Source organism: Columba livia, chromosome 19 (genome assembly GCF_036013475.1).
Source record: "Columba livia isolate bColLiv1 breed racing homer chromosome 19, bColLiv1.pat.W.v2, whole genome shotgun sequence".
Lineage (NCBI taxonomy): Eukaryota > Metazoa > Chordata > Aves > Columbiformes > Columbidae > Columba > Columba livia.
The window spans coordinates 848,460-862,500 of NC_088620.1; the positions used below are offsets into that span (position 1 = coordinate 848,460).

The 14,041-nt window shown below is 46.6% G+C and overlaps 1 protein-coding gene across 8 annotated transcripts in view; it reads left to right on the forward strand.

Annotated features, from left to right (window-relative positions):
* MAPKAP1 (MAPK associated protein 1) overlaps positions 1-14,041 on the forward strand; it is a 79,985-nt gene that overhangs the window by 1,884 nt on the left and 64,060 nt on the right. For 4 of the 8 annotated variants that reach the window (XM_065035346.1, XM_065035350.1, XM_065035351.1 and 1 more), the window contains exons 2-5: positions 4,682-5,006; positions 7,419-7,490; positions 7,562-7,651; positions 10,897-11,045. In XM_065035346.1, coding sequence (XP_064891418.1) covers positions 4,748-5,006; positions 7,419-7,490; positions 7,562-7,651; positions 10,897-11,045 — 570 coding nt within the window. In that variant the 5' untranslated portion in view covers positions 4,682-4,747. Of the gene's footprint in view, positions 1-1,834; positions 2,499-4,681; positions 5,007-7,418; positions 7,491-7,541; positions 7,652-10,896; positions 11,046-14,041 lie in introns of those variants that run through there. The other 4 variants (XM_065035349.1, XM_065035352.1, XM_065035347.1 and 1 more) reach the window with 3 other exon arrangements.

Genomic DNA, 14,041 nt, shown 5'->3' on the forward strand with positions numbered 1-14,041 from the left:
TGGCATCACTCTCAATACTATACAGGCAATTGTGTTGGTTTTTTAAAGACTGAAGTTTGTATAGGTGGTTTTAAAAGGTATGGTGGCTTTTTAGGCTCCTGAATACTGCAATGAGAAGAGCCAACACAGAAGTTCTAGTCTCGTATTTGAGCAGCCTGAGCCTACACCTTTATCCTCCTGTTTGCAAGTGGGTATTTTATTTGTTCGTCTTAGGAATGTTAAAGCTTGGCAAAGTGTCTTTAAAGCATTTTAGGCATATGAGTGAAAAGTCGCGGTTCCGTGTAACGTGCAGTGCCATTGTGGAAAGGTCCTTTCCGGCTCCCTGTGCAGCCTGAGCACGGTCACCTTCACCCGCTCACAGGCAGCATCGCTTCCCTGTTTCTGGAGAAATGTGTTCATCAGGAATAAAAATAAAGCTGGATTTGCAGTGTGGTGTTGAAAAGGTACTCTGGTTTTGTTTTGTTGTTTTAAAATCGGCAGTTAAGCCTGACGAATGAACTCAGATACTCGTGTTTTTTCTGGGTAGCGAGCTGTCCGGCGCGCGTGCTGTGGGCTGCGATGGCGGGACCGCGGCGCGGGGGCCAGCGCGGGACGGCGCTGCCGATGGAGCGTGTGGTAGCAGTGCTTGCTGGCCGGTTGGAAAAAACAGGCATAATTGCAGACATTAAAAATGAAGCAAAGTGTTTGCACATATTTAGATTAGGCAAAAGCCAGGCGAGATGCCGCTTCTCCAAACTGCTTCTATCCAAACCGCTCAGTACGATATCAGAATGAAAAATGACAACACTTTGTCATCTGTTCAAATTGATATTGCACTCTCTGCGGTGACAGCTGAAAAGGCCCACAGGTGCCATATAAAGAGGTGACCATGTTGTCATATTTCATTTAGGCATCCCTCTGCAAAGCCATAATTACCTAATTAGGTTGTTAATTAGGAGATTAGCATTTCACTATATTGATAGAATGCTCTTTGCAGGCATGAGTCTAGATACAGATTTGTCTGCCCTAATTTATAATCTCTGCATTTTTTTATACTTATTTATTTGCTTAAAATCTTGCTGCAGATAGCTCAGGTTAGCTGGGAATCTGCTTGTTCACCGTTAAGTGAGGATTTGACAAGGTCAGGAAGCAGAGGAGGCTGTACGCTCTCCATACGTACTCCAGTATTCTCTCCCTCCTTCCCTAAAGCTCAATAATTAAAATATTGGAATTGATATCATTTGCATCCTGATTGTTATTACAACAAAAATATAGCCACGTTCCAAGCAGTTGGTAAACACGGAAGTGCGCAGCTAATGCCAGATTGATTTACAGGTTTGAACACGAACAAATAATTTGCTGGAAGTTGTGTAATTTGATGTTTTCTCATCATAACTTTCAGATTCCAGTTTCACTTGCAAAGGGCGCGCTTTTAAGTGACTTTAAATGATTCTTTTCTTTTTAATGATAGGACCCAAGGCATGAGTGACAGCATCTCTAGATAAGCATTCATTCTTAAATGCACTTGAGCTTTTCTTGCAACATGAACTTGAATGTTCGTATGTTGTGGTTCACTTTCCTTTATCCTCCCTGCGCAGGAGTCTGTCTGGCATTCGAGGGTTTTGATTGTTTGTGCTGCTGCACGTGTAGATAACCAGAACTGTTCTTTTGCAGTTGCAGACAGGAGTTAACTGTGAAATTATTTCAAGTAAGCTGAATAATAAATGTGGAAGTCTGCCGCACGTCACCGCTGGAGCGGGTGGGCAGGGAGGGTGGTGTCCAGGGGCTGCGTGGTCGGCTCGGCTTTGGCTCACACCTGCTTTGATATCTCGTTGACACTTGATGTAGGATAACATGCGAATATAAATTGGGCTGGGTTTGGGATGTATATGGGGTTTTTGGTGAGGAAAGAGGAAAGTGAGAAAATCTCCCTTTTATTTAAATAGGTACGGCGTATCAGGCAAGAGGAAGGGTCACAAGAACACTTAATATGCTGTGGTGGTGATGAAGTTGTGTTCTCCTGTGTGTTCAGGGTATATCCTGTATAGCTACACATCCTCTCCTCAAGACCTTTGTGTCACCTACCGGGAGCTGAATAATTTGTTAGAAGGTTCTGCGTTACTTATGGTACGCGGCATTATGAATGAGGGTGATCTGCATAACAGCCTCGCTTCGCTTGCTGTGAAAGTCTATGGATGCCATAAATACAGCAGCGGGTTCCTGGGGAGGAATCCGTGTGCTAACAATGGCAGGCAGGCTGCGGCTGCCGAGCTCGGGGGTTCTGAGCAACCGGAGCAGCGGGGGCCGCGCTGCCCGGCGCTGGGGACACCGGGGACACAGGAGGGGACGGGCCGGGGGGCGGCCGTGCTGGGGCTGGTTGGGTCAGAGGCAGAAAGTACAACAGGTGAATAACAACGGTCAAGAAGAAAGAGAGGGGCTGACTGGGCTCGTCCATCTGCCTGAGGAGCCGTGGAAAGCGTTTGCTGATCAGCGTCTGTCACAGTATCGCTGCCCTCTAGGTAAATACTGTTGGGGATGTGTAGGCTTCACATCGCTCTTCTCGTTTGTAGTGTTCACGCAGTGTGCTTGACAGCTGTCTGCAAAGCATTTCGTTCAAAGTAGAATAACATTTATATAGTGCAAGTATTAAAAGAATGTTGATTTTTGGTTTATGATTGGAGAACGTAGAAGTTGTTGATGCTCAGACGGTCCCTGAGTTTGTGAAATGCAGCTGCTCGTGGTGCGTGGGTGCGGGGACCGCAGGAGAGGAGGCGCCGCGCTGGCAAATCTGCGGGTTGATCTGGTGGCGCTGGGACTGGGGACATGGAGCCGTAGAGGTGTTCACGTAGAGGCCGGCAGAACCGGACTTGTCTGAATTCCTTCACTTCATTGGGGCCACTGCTCCGTCTGATCGCCTTTTGCCTTCGTCACAAGGAGGAACCAGTTAGAATTGCCTGGGCAGCAACCGCTAAAACACGGCATGAAAATCTGAACTGAATTTTGGGATCTGAACTTTTTTTGTGATTTTATTTTTTTAGAAGTATTAACTGTTCATAGAATTTCCAGTTAGTATTGATTATTGAGAAATTAGTTTTAATTTATTATTTTTTAAATTCTGAAGACGAAGGAGGAAAAACGTGTTTGCATTGAACTTCAGAGTTTGAAATAGAATTTCTAGCCCTTCTTCACTGTCCCTGTTTATGGGAGGAGTGATTGCCTTTGTGAAGTTGTAAGGAAGCTCGGGTAATTTAGCACAGGGACTGTTAATAGCGTGAAGTCGGGGTGCAGAGTATAAAGGTAAAATTCTCGCATCTGCTGTTACATGTTGTTAACTCCCTTAGCAGACATTAAATCATTTCAAGTACAATAATAGTGTGGGAGGTAAATTAACTAACCATTAACAATCTTATAAATACACAATTAACATGCCAGCGTTTATATGACACATTGATGGGGCAGCAGTAATTTTTGATTGGGAGTTTGCAGACCTTTCAGAAGCCTGAGGCGGTTGCTTATTTAAACAAGTTCTTACTGCTCGCAGGTAAGCTTGGCCTTTTCTAGTAAGCCGTGTGTAAGTAATTAAATGTAAAGAACATTCTCAGTGCGCTCTTTCGAGCGCCCGTACGTCGTACTCAGTGGCGTCTGCAGCTCCGCGTCCCGCGGTGCTCGCCGGGCGGCTATGGCAGCTGCTCGCCGGCCGCCTCGGCAGCCTGGACAGGAGGCGTTTTTGGGTTCGTTTCAGGTTGCTTTGGGCAGGTCACTGGTGATCCCGCTCAGCTCGCAGCTGCCGGCCTGGGGGAGCGGGCTGCTCCTCGCAGGGCCGCCCGCGCTCCAGCGGCCCCGCGGAACCCAAGTGCCTGCGGATCAGCCCGGCAGGCCGGCCGGGCTCTGCGGGCCGGGGTTCTCTTTGTTTGCCTTTTTTGCCCCCTGCTTTGTTTTGTCCGGCCACTCGAGTACTCTGCATGAAGTGTTTCAGGTTGGTGGTGGTTACTGTCGTTAAAGTGCTTGGGAATTCAGGTGTGTGCTGTACAATCCTGGGGCTTTTTCTGCGTTACAGGAGTTTCCCTGGATGAAGGGCCGTGCAGCAGCAGATGTGCAGTATTCTGCCCTTTATGTTTAAAGTTTTCTTGGAAATAAAAAACCTGAAGGTCTATAATAAAATAAACCAAGAGTTGGTTTGTAAAGACAGAAGAAAAACAGTAACACATTATTATGATGGGTGAAAAGAAATTAAAAACCCTCTCTGGTTTTGTAAATGTATTAATTTGGATGGACAAACTTCTCTTGTGTGTATTTTCTCTCCATCCTTCTATACGTGGAACTTAGACTGTTTTGTCTCGCAGCAACCATTTGCTGTAGAGGAGTGGGACCTGCCTGGGGTGTCTGTCTGTTCCGTTGCCGTGGGATTCGGGTTTCAAACCGTGCTCCCAAACCACTGTTGTTGGAGTAGATCTCGGCAGCTGGTGTAACTGGAGTAACCTGAAGCACAATTGAAAGAATTCACTGTCTAAACGAAGTCAGTTAGGCTTTGTGCATCCAAAATATAAACCTTCTTGAATCAGGGCTTTGGGTTGGTTTTGGTGTGGCTTTTATGGGGTTTTTTGGGTTGTTTTGTGGTGTTTGAGGTTTTTTGGTTGATGGAGTTTTGGGTTGGTTGGTTGGGGTTTTTTCCCCTAAAATGCTGTGTACATTGTATTTCTAGGTCCATGTGTCCATGAAGCAAGATGACGAGAAGATAGTAGAGTGAAGTGGTGGCCTTGTGGACAGCATGGCTTTCCTGGACAACCCAACAATTATACTTGCTCACATTCGGCAGTCACACGTGACCAGCGATGACACGGGGATGTGTGAAATGGTCCTGATAGATCACGATGTCGACCTGGAGAAGTTTAACCCCTCGTCAGCGTATGGGGACAGTGGTTCAGAGACACAGGGCAGCAACGGAGAGACTCAGGGCTACGTATATTCCCAATCAGTCGATATTACCTCAAGCTGGGACTTTGGAATCAGAAGACGATCAAACACGGGTAAGGATGCTGCAGCCGGGATAACGTTAGCCTGTGTTAGTGTGGCTTGCACGGGCAGATCAGAGCGTGACCACGCATCTGTCAAACTTCCTTTTGTAATGCCGAGACCCTTTTTATAAAAGGACGTGTAATGATTCAGTTACTTGAGTGTGCTGTCAGCCGAGTTTTAATTGCTGTTTTAGTTATTCCTGTGCAGAGGAACATTGAGGTAGTCAGTTTTATATATGTAAAAAAAAGAAATTGTGAAGACATCAAGTCTAAATCCAAAGTACATGAGCAGTCTTTGATATTTCTATTGTTAATGTCTGGAGGGGTGTTCACTTTTGAACAGGATAGTTATTTTCCGAGAAAAATCTACCTAGTGAGGCATCAAATCCATTTGTTATAAAAGAGAGGAATGAAGTTTGATGTGAGCCAGTGAAGTGAATGATTTGTCTGTATTTTGTCTTCTGAAGTTTTATTTCTGAGAAAACCCTTGAGCTGGGAGTTGTTACCGAATTAGAAAGTTAAAGGTATAGACCTTCTCAAAACACACTCAGCTCGTCTTGCCTGGAAGAAGGCTGTCCGATTGTGGGTTCCTATGAGGGATATTCAGACCTCTCCTCATACCCGAGGAATGCTGCCAACAAAAGTTCCGTGATCTCAAATAGAGATGAAAAGGTTGGTGCGGGGTGGCCAATACTCATCTCTTTTCCGTGTTGCGGTGTATGTTTTTCCAACGATTTCTGGAGGTGTTATAACACCACCTAGAGCTCAGGCTGGCTCTGGTGCGGCTATGCACGTTTGGAAATGAATTTTACGTGCGTTGTGATGTCAGGGTTCTCTGCCTGGCTGGGCAGGACATGTTGGGGTGTTGCGGGGGGCGCTGGGCGCAGCGGGGCTGCCCGCGGGTCTCCTGGGGCCGGGTGGCCCTGTGTGGCCATGGGCCCTGTCCCCAGGTGGCCACAGCCGGGGGGTGACCGGGGACAGGAGTCAGGACACAGGAGAGCGGCCGATCCCGGCTGGAAACAAGGGCTCATCTAATGCCCGTGGTTGATGAAACAAGAACAGCGTTTGGTCAGTGACACTCGTCACACTGAGCTTTCAAACTGGCGTGCTTCTTGTGAGAATGAACCTTAAATAATTCAGACTGCTAATAGGTGCTGATAATTCCATCTAATTTGGAGTTGCTGTAGTGCAGTGCCACAGCAGATGATCGTTTGCAATCGACTGTAGATAGAGGAAAAGGATGGAGTTAGTGAAGATGGTGACTGCGCTTTAGTACATTTGTTTTGGCAAGGGGTGAAAGTATCAGATCGGATAAAAACATCATTCTTATTTCTGTACTACGTTTTTTCCTTTATCTACGCGACAGTGGTGTTTTACCTAATATCTGAACTTATAAGCAGGGATGCATCTGCTCTTATTTCATTAGGTGTAAGAGACGCAGAGGTATTTAGGCACTAACCTCGTGTTGACTCAAATGGGAAATGGGCGTCGCAGTCCCTGGTTGTGTTCGCACCTCCAGCTGCCTGGTGCAGCTGTTCAGCTGCTTTTCATCACTTCCCAGGTTGAGAGTGCTTATGGGAGCAAAAAAAATCACTTTTGTGTCCACGATTCGGTTCAAAGACTAGGTGTAAAAGGATAATAAGAGGGGGGATAGAAAATATTTATTAACCTTTTTTTAGCTGGTGAGGTGGCTCAGGGAAATCAAATGGTATCTAAAAATCGTCGGAGTAATGTAGCGTTTTAGAATCTCCTCTCCAAACCCGTTTGGGCTAACGCACGATCTCGATAGGTCGGAGCCGCTGATGCACCCAGCGCAGTTTCCAGCAGCGCGGGTGGCGCCGTGCGGCCCGTCCCGGCTCGCAGGCTCCCGGCAGCGCCCCCGCCGGAGCGTGCGCCCGCTGCCCGGCCTTCCTGCAGAGCCTGTTTTGGAGACGGGCCGAAATATATGTAAAGAAAGATTATATTCATTTTCGGATTTGACTAATGTTGTGAAGATACAAATCATTTATTTTACTACCTATAAACTGTTTCAGCACACTGAAGAAAAAGCTATGCTAATTTATATAGCTTTGACATTTTATAATTTTCATGATTTTTAGATAAAGGATTTTATATTTAAAACTTTAATAGTCTAGTCTGAGTTCATTTATCTTTAATTTTTGAAACGGGGAGAGTAATTCATAACAGTAATTTTATTCCTGTAATGTAATATTCACTTCAGTTCATTTGTGCATTAAAATTCCTTTAAGACCGTTATTAATGATTTATATAATGAAATGTCATATTAATCACAGAAGTTTTCACATTTTATTATTCTCTTCCATGTTAATACTATCTTTATGATCTCTATTAATGTTTTATATCCTCTAATTTCAATTATAAATCAAGCACATTTTCATGTTTTTGTTGGTATTTGCTTTTCAGGGGTGCCACCTTTAAAATTTTATGACTGTTTCCCCTACATGTGCGGTATAAAACATCTTTATTCATATCAAGGTAGTTAATTATGTCTTTGTTTACAGTAAACTTTCATTGACAAACTTATAGTTGTAATATTTCTTTTCAAGCTCAGAGACTAGAACGTCTGCGGAAAGAGAGGCAGAACCAAATAAAATGCAAAAACGTTCAGTGGAAAGACAGGAACACGTCTCACTCAGGTAAAAGGCAAATGTTCCCTTTTCCTGCTGTTTCGTTTCGCTTTTGATGGCACGGTGTTGTTTGTGATGGTTGCACAAGCTCGGAAAGCGCGGAGGAAAGACTCGTCGTTGTATCTGCCTGTGGTGCCCCGGTGCCGGGTGGCCTGGGGTGGGGGGCACCCCCAGCGCCTGCTCTGCCCCTGCTGGCCTGGGCACGGGGTGTGGGGCATTATGGGGGGTGCGGGGACGTTATGGGGGAGTCGGGGCATTGCTGGGGTGTGAGGGCATTGCTGGGGTGTGAGGGCATTGCTGGGGGTGCGGGGCTGTGTTCCCCGCAGGATTGCATCTCAGGTAGTTCTGCCTTTCTGGCTCTTGCCAGCAGCGTTTGCTGGACTGGGTGTGATGAATTATCTTGTAGAGGTTACTTCTATAGAATATTTTAGTGGTTACTTTTCTAGATAAGGGGAAAATCTAAGAAATAGTGTGTATAGATGTGTTTAAATGAAAGCATGATATATGCTGCCTTAGCTTATCTCGCCTTTCATTGGAAAAACTAGTGTCACCAACTCCTCAAAAAAGATGCCATTCTTTTTGTGTTAATTACATAGTTAAATATTTCTTACTGGATGTTCTACATAGTTTAAATTGTAATATATGAAACAGAAGACCTGTCTCAGTTCTCCCATTTTATAGCTGCAGCCGCTCGCTGTTCCTGTGTATCCGGCACACGCTGAGGCCGCTGGGTGGTCTGCCGTGCCAGCTTCTTTCCAAACGTGCATGTATCTTGATGAGGTCCCCCCGTCATCTCTTTCTGCCTGAAGGGTGTGTTCCCGGCCGCGGGCGCAGAGCCCCCCGGCCTGCGCCGCCCCTTCTGCTCTCACCTGCTCTAGCGCTTCGGCCTCTCTGGTGTAAGCGCGGCTGGAGCTTTCGGAGTGGAATGCACCGTGACCTGCAGCGCTCCGCTCAGCATCTATAGCGTTTGACCAGCGCTGATGCAGTTCTTTTTCTTCTTTATCCTTAACTGTATGCTGCTTGGTATTTCTGTACGTGGAATTGCAAGTGTTGTGTTTACATCTCTCATTCATTTCAGAGCATATAAAATGTAACTTAGCAATATATCGGGGGATCTTTCAGAAGCCTCATGTTCAGCCCATATAGAACAGCTCATACAGCTAATGAAACCACAGGAGGTGGAAAGGACACAAAATATAGACTGAAGGCAAAACTCGGCTTCACTTAAGAATTAAAAATTCTGCAATTAAATCTAGTTCAATGTAAAAATGAGAATTTTTTTTTCCCCCTGAAATGCGAGAATTTGGTTTTTTCAATGTTTTTAGTTGAAATTCTCACAGCTCGAGTCTATTAGGAATTATTTGCCAAAATGCTTAGTGGAAGATCTGCCTTCTTCTGGCTTTTTGCACAAATCTTCAGAAAGTTTTGGGTTCCTCTGCCTAAATGAGTAGAACTTTTGGAAATGGTGAAGTTTGTGGAGCAGGAAGCCGTCCCGGGCAGCCGAAGTCGCGGTCCTGCAGGAGTGCTGGTGTCTGGAGTCCTCGGCCACGGGAGGCGTTGGACTCCACAAAACTCCAGCAGAGCAGATGTCCCAGCAGAATTCTTGAGATCCCAACAAAGGAGACCAGAAACAAACCATCGTAACGTGTCCCTAGAGGTAAAACTTGACAATGAAAGATTGGCTTTTCCACTCGAACCAATAAATCCGTTATATTGAATTCCAGAGTACAGAGTACGTTCCAAATGCCCAGAAATGCCAGTTAAGGGTAATAGTCTAACATAATTAGAACTGAGATTATTTTAAAATATTGTTTCGCTACACAAAACAGAATACCTAATGGAATCTAAGTTGCACATTTAAAAAGGATTTAATCAAGCTTTTTTGGCTAATCGCAGCCTCTCACAAGGCTGATGGGTGTCTCTTTGTGCCGCTATTTAGCACTTGTGCCAACTGTCTGAATTGCAGGCGATGTGCTGATGAAAATGAACGGAGCTTTCGGCTGGTTATAATCTGCTGAGTTTAAATCCTGCATTTCGAGGAATCCGCCGCTCCCCGCGGCTCCGGGCGCTGTGCGCGCAGCCGTGCTGTCCCGTGGCCGCGGGGTGGATGGAGCCGGGGGCTCATGGAGCCGGGGGCTCTGCTGGGTGGATGGAGCCGGGGGCTCATGGAGCCGGGGGCTCCGCGGGGTGGATGGAGCCGGGGGCTCCGCGGGGTGGATGGAGCCGGGGGCTCATGGAGCCGGGGGCTCCGCGGGGTGGATGGAGCCGGGGGCTCCGCGGTGATGGATGGAGCCGGGGCTCCAGGCTCCTCCAGCAGATGTGACCGGCTTGGCCACATTCACTCACAGTTTCCCGCAGATGAGACCCTGTGGTACTAATACGCTAAAACACCCCAGGCTCTGTCCTCATTTTGTAGTGTCCTCAGAACATAAGAAACACGAATTTTTAGGGTTTTTTTTAAGTATGCTGTGAATGTTGAGTTAAACTGTTGCTGGAAATTCAGCTATGCAGTCTCTTCTATTAAGGAGCTGCTTGGTGGAGGCTTTTATGAGCCTTCGCAGAGCACACAAAGTACTCACTCTTATCACCTTTGTCTTTAGAAGGCTCTTATTTTTGTTTCTAAGTGTTACCCGGTGTGTTTCTCTGGGATGGTGTTTTCAGGTTCGACAGCTTTTTGGGAGGAGACCATGCCCAGTCTGCCCTGAGAAGCAGAGTGCAAAGAAACGATGCTTTTGGATCAGGTGTAGTCCCAAGCCTGGTGCTGGCAGCACAACCATGTTATAATGTAGTAGTGGAGTAGTGTAACATTGTCCTGTAATACAGCACAATATCACGTGTTACAGGCTCGGTTTGAAACGCTTCCGCACGGCGTCTGGTAGATGTGTCCGCAGCTCTTTTGTGCATTTACTGTTCGTTCAGTAAAAGGCAGGCAAGCAGGAAGACCAGAGATGTGTAATTCTCTCTTTGAATATTGATTTTTGTCTTGGGTCAAGTGGATCATGTCGTGATTGGTTCCGTTCTGTGTGTGGGAAGAATTCGCCTTTTCCTCAGCCTGAACAGCAGCATCATTCAGAGCTCTTATGGCTTCGTACCTGTGGTCTGCGAAGGAGCAGTGGGAGATTCTGCCCGGCTAGACCATTTGTTGGTGTATATATGTGACTCTGTTCTCACTCGTAACGCTGCCTTTCTGTGGTGAACGGTAGCCTCCGTACACCTCCAAGCTCAACTGCTCCCGTCTCTTTTCTGACCCACAGCAGAGGAGCTGAGCTCGCTCTTTGAGAAAAAGAACTTCCGAGTCAGGTCTCCGTGCTCGGGGAAGCCGTCCATCCTGTCCGTGCGGCTGGAGCAGTGTCCGCTGCAGCTCAACAACCCCTTCAACGAGTACTCCAAGTTCGACGGCAAGGTAAGGTGCTCCTCTCCTCTCCACGTGCGCCGGGGCTGGCGGGGATGGGCCTTGGGCAGCTCCGGGAGCAGCTCCGGGTCCACGCTTCAGTTCGTCCTTGTCGTAGGCCAGAAGCTGTTTGAAGCGGTTCATAGAATCTGCTTCTCTTAGTGTTAGATACAATGGTTCCAGGTTCTGTAGAACTGTTGTTCTTGTTTTCAGCACAAAATTATGCCTTACCTTTGGGCCTGCCTTACCTTTAGGCCCACCTTACCTGGCTGTTCTCTTCTTCAGCAGGTCAGTTAGGAAAGCATTTAGTGTGGCACAGTCCTAGGACATCTCTCTGCAGTTGATGGTGAGAGCCTTTGTATAAATGATTAGTCAATTGGCGTTTTAAAAAGCATGTCTGTCTAGCCACTTCTCAGCACTTGCTAAATCTTCTATGCCTGGTGCTGGTTTTACCCTCAGGACGCCGCAGTGCGTGTGGGAAGAGCCGCTGTTTGGTTCCTGTGGGTGGGTTCGTGGGGCCCAGGAGGGCCGGGGCGATGGAGCCGTGCGGGTGCAGGGAGGAGGTTCGCGGCAAACCCGGGAGGCCGGGCCCCTTCCTCCGGCGCAGTCACTTCAGGAGCTTGCGTTCGGTATTGCAGTTCAGTTCCTGTGTTGTCAAATATTTTCCTCCATCATAAACTCTAGAAACTGAAATAGAAACATCGGTGTGATAGATCGGTGTCACATCGTTCCAAAACAATTATAAATACTGCGCGGCTCTGTTTTCTGCTGGATTTGTGGAGTCTCCTGTGGGAGTATGAAGTTTGAGCTTCATTACCATTTTGATGGAGGAATTTCCTATTCTGTTAAGTATTCTTAAAGTGGAAAGTCGGATGTGCAATTCCGCTGGTGCATCTAGAAGTACTCGGAATATTTGTGAAACGGTGGTTTTTAAACGGTGAAGATCATGTCACAAACGCTGCCTCTGTTGTTATTTTTACCCACTAGCACGGAGCAGTTAGTGCTAATGCAGTTTTTCAGAATTTCTGGCCCCGGGAATAGCTGGCAGTGGTTAAATATAAAATCAACACTTCTTTATCAAGGGAAGTCCATTGTGAGTCAGTGGTGTCCCGCTCTCGTTGCTTTAATTTAGGTGACCCGCTAGATTTCTTTCTCAGAAACTTGAGGACCTTAAGTACGTTTCATTTCTACTTGGATAACCTGAACTATGTTTTACTGTATTAATAAGGATTATAGTTGACTGTAATGAGCATCTTACCTTTTGTATTTGAAAGTCTGATGCATTTAGCCTGCGTTTGGTCCATGTGAAGGAAGCTGGGCCATACATAACAGTTTGAGATATTAATGGAATAGCTCAGTGCTACTCGCTGGTGTCTGCAGGGTACGAGCAGAACACATTTTAACTCTCCAAAATAACCGAGTTGGCATTTTGTTAGAGGATAATCTCACCGTATTAATTTTAACAGCATTTTAACAGCACCGTATTAATTTTGTGGTGTTCTTTTAAGTTTGTCAATAATGTGGTTATAACAGTTATTTTCTATCGTTCTGTGTGTGTTGTCTATTTTTAAATACCTACTCAACCATCTGAGATAAAGGAGCATCATTGTTCAGCAGTGCCTTGTTTTGCCTCAGCTTTGTGTTATTTTCAGGCAGTAATGCAAAATCGAAAAGCGCCCAGCTTTTTAGAACTATTCTGAACGAAATATCGTAGGTCTCATTTGTTTTTATTGATAATAGATGAGCAGCATTTTTCACATAAATATGATTCTTTCAGGAATAGTGCATGACTTATTTACATAATTAACAGAGCCGCGTATCTCTGGGGAGGTGGTGCCGAACCGGGGAGAGGCAGGGGGCGAGGGGGGGCTGGGGCCTAATTAAACATGTCTTAAAAAACCCTACTTAATTATGGATTTGCTCCAGGGATCACAGTGGCTCTGAGATCTGCAAGATTATAACCAGGCCTTTGGTTTGTATGTATATGGGAGTTCTGTAGCGTGGATTTGCAGCTCGCTAAGGAGCAGTTTTGTGGTTCGCTGGCCAGGCAGGAGCAAAAGCTCTTTGTTCGTCCTCCCCGCTTCCTCAAGGGCTTTAACTGCCCCCGATGCAGCCAGCGGACCCGGATCCCAGCGGACCCGGATCCCAGCGGACCCGGATCCCAGCGGACCCGCCCCCCTCCCTGCCATGGGTGGCTTTAAACTCATCGCTTAAAAACATCAAACCATTGCATGCCATAATATCAACCAAGCAAATGTGTTAAAATGCTTAAAATGCAGGTGTTTTCTGCCAGTTTTAGTGTCTCTTTCATAACCACTTCTGCAATTTTATGAAATAATAAAATTTTAAAGCGCTCTAATTTCTTGTTCTGATCAGTTCATTAATTATCAGAACAGTGGAGAATACGGCTTGTGGAACGCCGCTCCAGTGGGCGCATCCTGGTGAGCTGCGGGATGGACCTGTGGCTTCACGGTGTAAAACCGCGGCTCCCGACTAGAGACACGCTCACTGGCTGCTCTTGGCTGTATCCTCGGCTTTTACCTTAAGACAGGTGAAGTAAACCTGACCCCTGCATCTGCTGCGTGGTTTGTAAATCACCTAGCGTGTGCGGCTTGGTTAATCATGAAAACTCTTGCTAAGGGCATTGTATGAAAAGAAGCCTTTGTTCATAACTACTTCAGTTGTCATTTGTATGGGAAATGAGTGGAAGGCTTAAGCAATGGGTGGGCAGTGGGTATGAGGCCGGGCAGGCCGTTCCTGCGGAGCCAGCGCACAGCCCTTCCTCCGCCACCACTAAGGAACGTGGATCACGGCGTGCCAGCTCAGTGTTTGACGTCCCTGCCACCAGACGGCTGTCCGACGTGCCCAGAACGGTGGCGAGCACGGGACCGTTAGAGGACAGTTGAAAACAGATGCTAAAGATGCGCAAAATAGTGCAAGGGGAAGGCTGGAAAACCCCGATCAAAACGCAAGGAAAGATCGTTCCGCTCTAGAATCAACTTCAGTCG